Here is a 1,636-nt window from a genome sequence, read left to right as displayed (position 1 = left end):
AAATTAATTCATGAGTAAAAATTTGGTTCAAGTTAAGTATCACTCTATAATATTTTGTGGAGCAGAGAAATCGAAGATTAAACGTGGGGATTCAAGGAGACAAAATGGGGTGGCGGCGATATGATTATTACAAGCTAGTTTACAGTAATTCAAGTTGAATAGTCTCACCCTAATTACACTATAAATAAATAGTGAGCAAGCCTTCACTTTGATCACACACCAATTCAAATTAAAGCATTATTTCACTTTCAAATATGAATTGCTTAGCCACTTTTCCATTGCTCCTCTTCCTCATCAGCCTCTTCACATCTAGCTCCGCCGCCAGCTTTGAAGTTCATAACAACTGCCCCTACACCGTATGGGCAGCCGCAACCCCAGTTGGCGGCGGCCGACGGCTCGACCAAGGCCAAAGCTGGAGCATCAACGCGCCATCCGGCACGACCGCAGCGCGTATATGGGGCCGCACAAATTGCACCTTTGATGGTAGTGGAAGCGGTTCATGCCAGACCGGTGACTGCGGTGGCGCGTTGCAGTGCACCGGGTGGGGCAAACCGCCAAACACCCTGGCCGAGTACGCGCTAAACCAATTCAACAACAACGTGGACTTCTTCGACATCTCTCTCGTCGATGGGTTCAACATCCCCATGAGCTTTGGCCCCACCACACCTGGACCCCACAAATGCCACCAAATTTCATGCACGGCTGATATCAACGGCCAATGCCCCGCCGCTCTCAAGGTTCCCAGAGGGTGTAATAGCCCTTGCACCGCCTTTGGAACACCGGGGTATTGCTGCACCAATGGGCCTTGTGCTCCTACAGATTATTCAAGATTTTTCAAGAATAGCTGCCCCGATGCTTATAGTTTTCCACAGGATGATGCCACCAGCACTTTCGCTTGTCCGGCTGGAAGCACTGATTATAGGGTTGTCTTCTGCCCATGATCGAAATAATCAAGTTGGGATTTGTGGAAGTATAAATGCCTCGTTATAATTATGTTAAGATAAATGCATGCATGCTTTGAAATCTTTGTTAAAAAGGTTTAATTACCTAAGCTTGAAGTAGAATAATATACCCATAAATAAAGATTATGGCTCTGTTTGGCAGAGCTTATAGCTTATTTTAAGCTACTAATAAGCTATAAGCTTTGTTTGGTAATGTTCTCCTAATAACTTTTTAACTTTTTTCCATTTTTTATCCTTATTATTTTAAATAAATGACATCCTTTTACCCACTCTCAATTAAAACCCTTTTGACATTTTCTTTTCATTATGTTTGGTAGTAATTTCAGTTTGACATTTGTGTTTGAACATTAATTTTTGTATGAACTAATCTTATGAATTATAAACATTTTTTTTTACTTTATATATTTTCAAATATATGTTATTTCTTTATATTTTATTTAAATTTATATTGATTTCACTGTTTTATATTTTAATATATAAACAAACCTATTTAAATTTAAAATTATTTAAATTGTATGAAGATGTCATTTTAGTCTTTTTACATTTATCAGCTTATCAAAAAACTAATTTTACCAAACACTTTTAAACATAACAGCTAGTTTAACAGCTCTTCAGATTTCAGTTTCGAGCTTATAGCTTTTCAGTTTTCAGCTACTTTTCAACTTTCATATACC

General features: G+C 38.4%; 1 protein-coding gene across 1 annotated transcript; it reads left to right on the top strand.

Moving 5' to 3' along the window:
* The first annotated feature begins 216 nt into the window (after positions 1-216).
* On the top strand, positions 217-1,101 carry LOC116001733 (osmotin-like protein TPM-1). The gene has a single exon (XM_031241662.1). It carries the CDS (start codon positions 255-257, stop codon positions 939-941), a length of 687 nt encoding a protein of 228 aa, XP_031097522.1. The 5' UTR covers positions 217-254; the 3' UTR covers positions 942-1,101.
* The last annotated feature ends 535 nt before the right edge of the window (positions 1,102-1,636 follow it).

Source organism: Ipomoea triloba, chromosome 13 (assembly GCF_003576645.1).
Source record: "Ipomoea triloba cultivar NCNSP0323 chromosome 13, ASM357664v1".
Classification (NCBI taxonomy): domain Eukaryota; kingdom Viridiplantae; phylum Streptophyta; class Magnoliopsida; order Solanales; family Convolvulaceae; genus Ipomoea; species Ipomoea triloba.
The sequence above is the reverse complement of the archived record's forward strand: the minus strand, read 5'-3'. Positions and strand labels throughout refer to the sequence as shown.

What these genes read in the sequence shown, in the direction of transcription:
- LOC116001733 (XM_031241662.1), top strand. Translation starts at nt 255, where the DNA reads ATGAATTGCTTAGCCACTTTTCCATTGCTCCTCTTCCTCATCAGCCTC.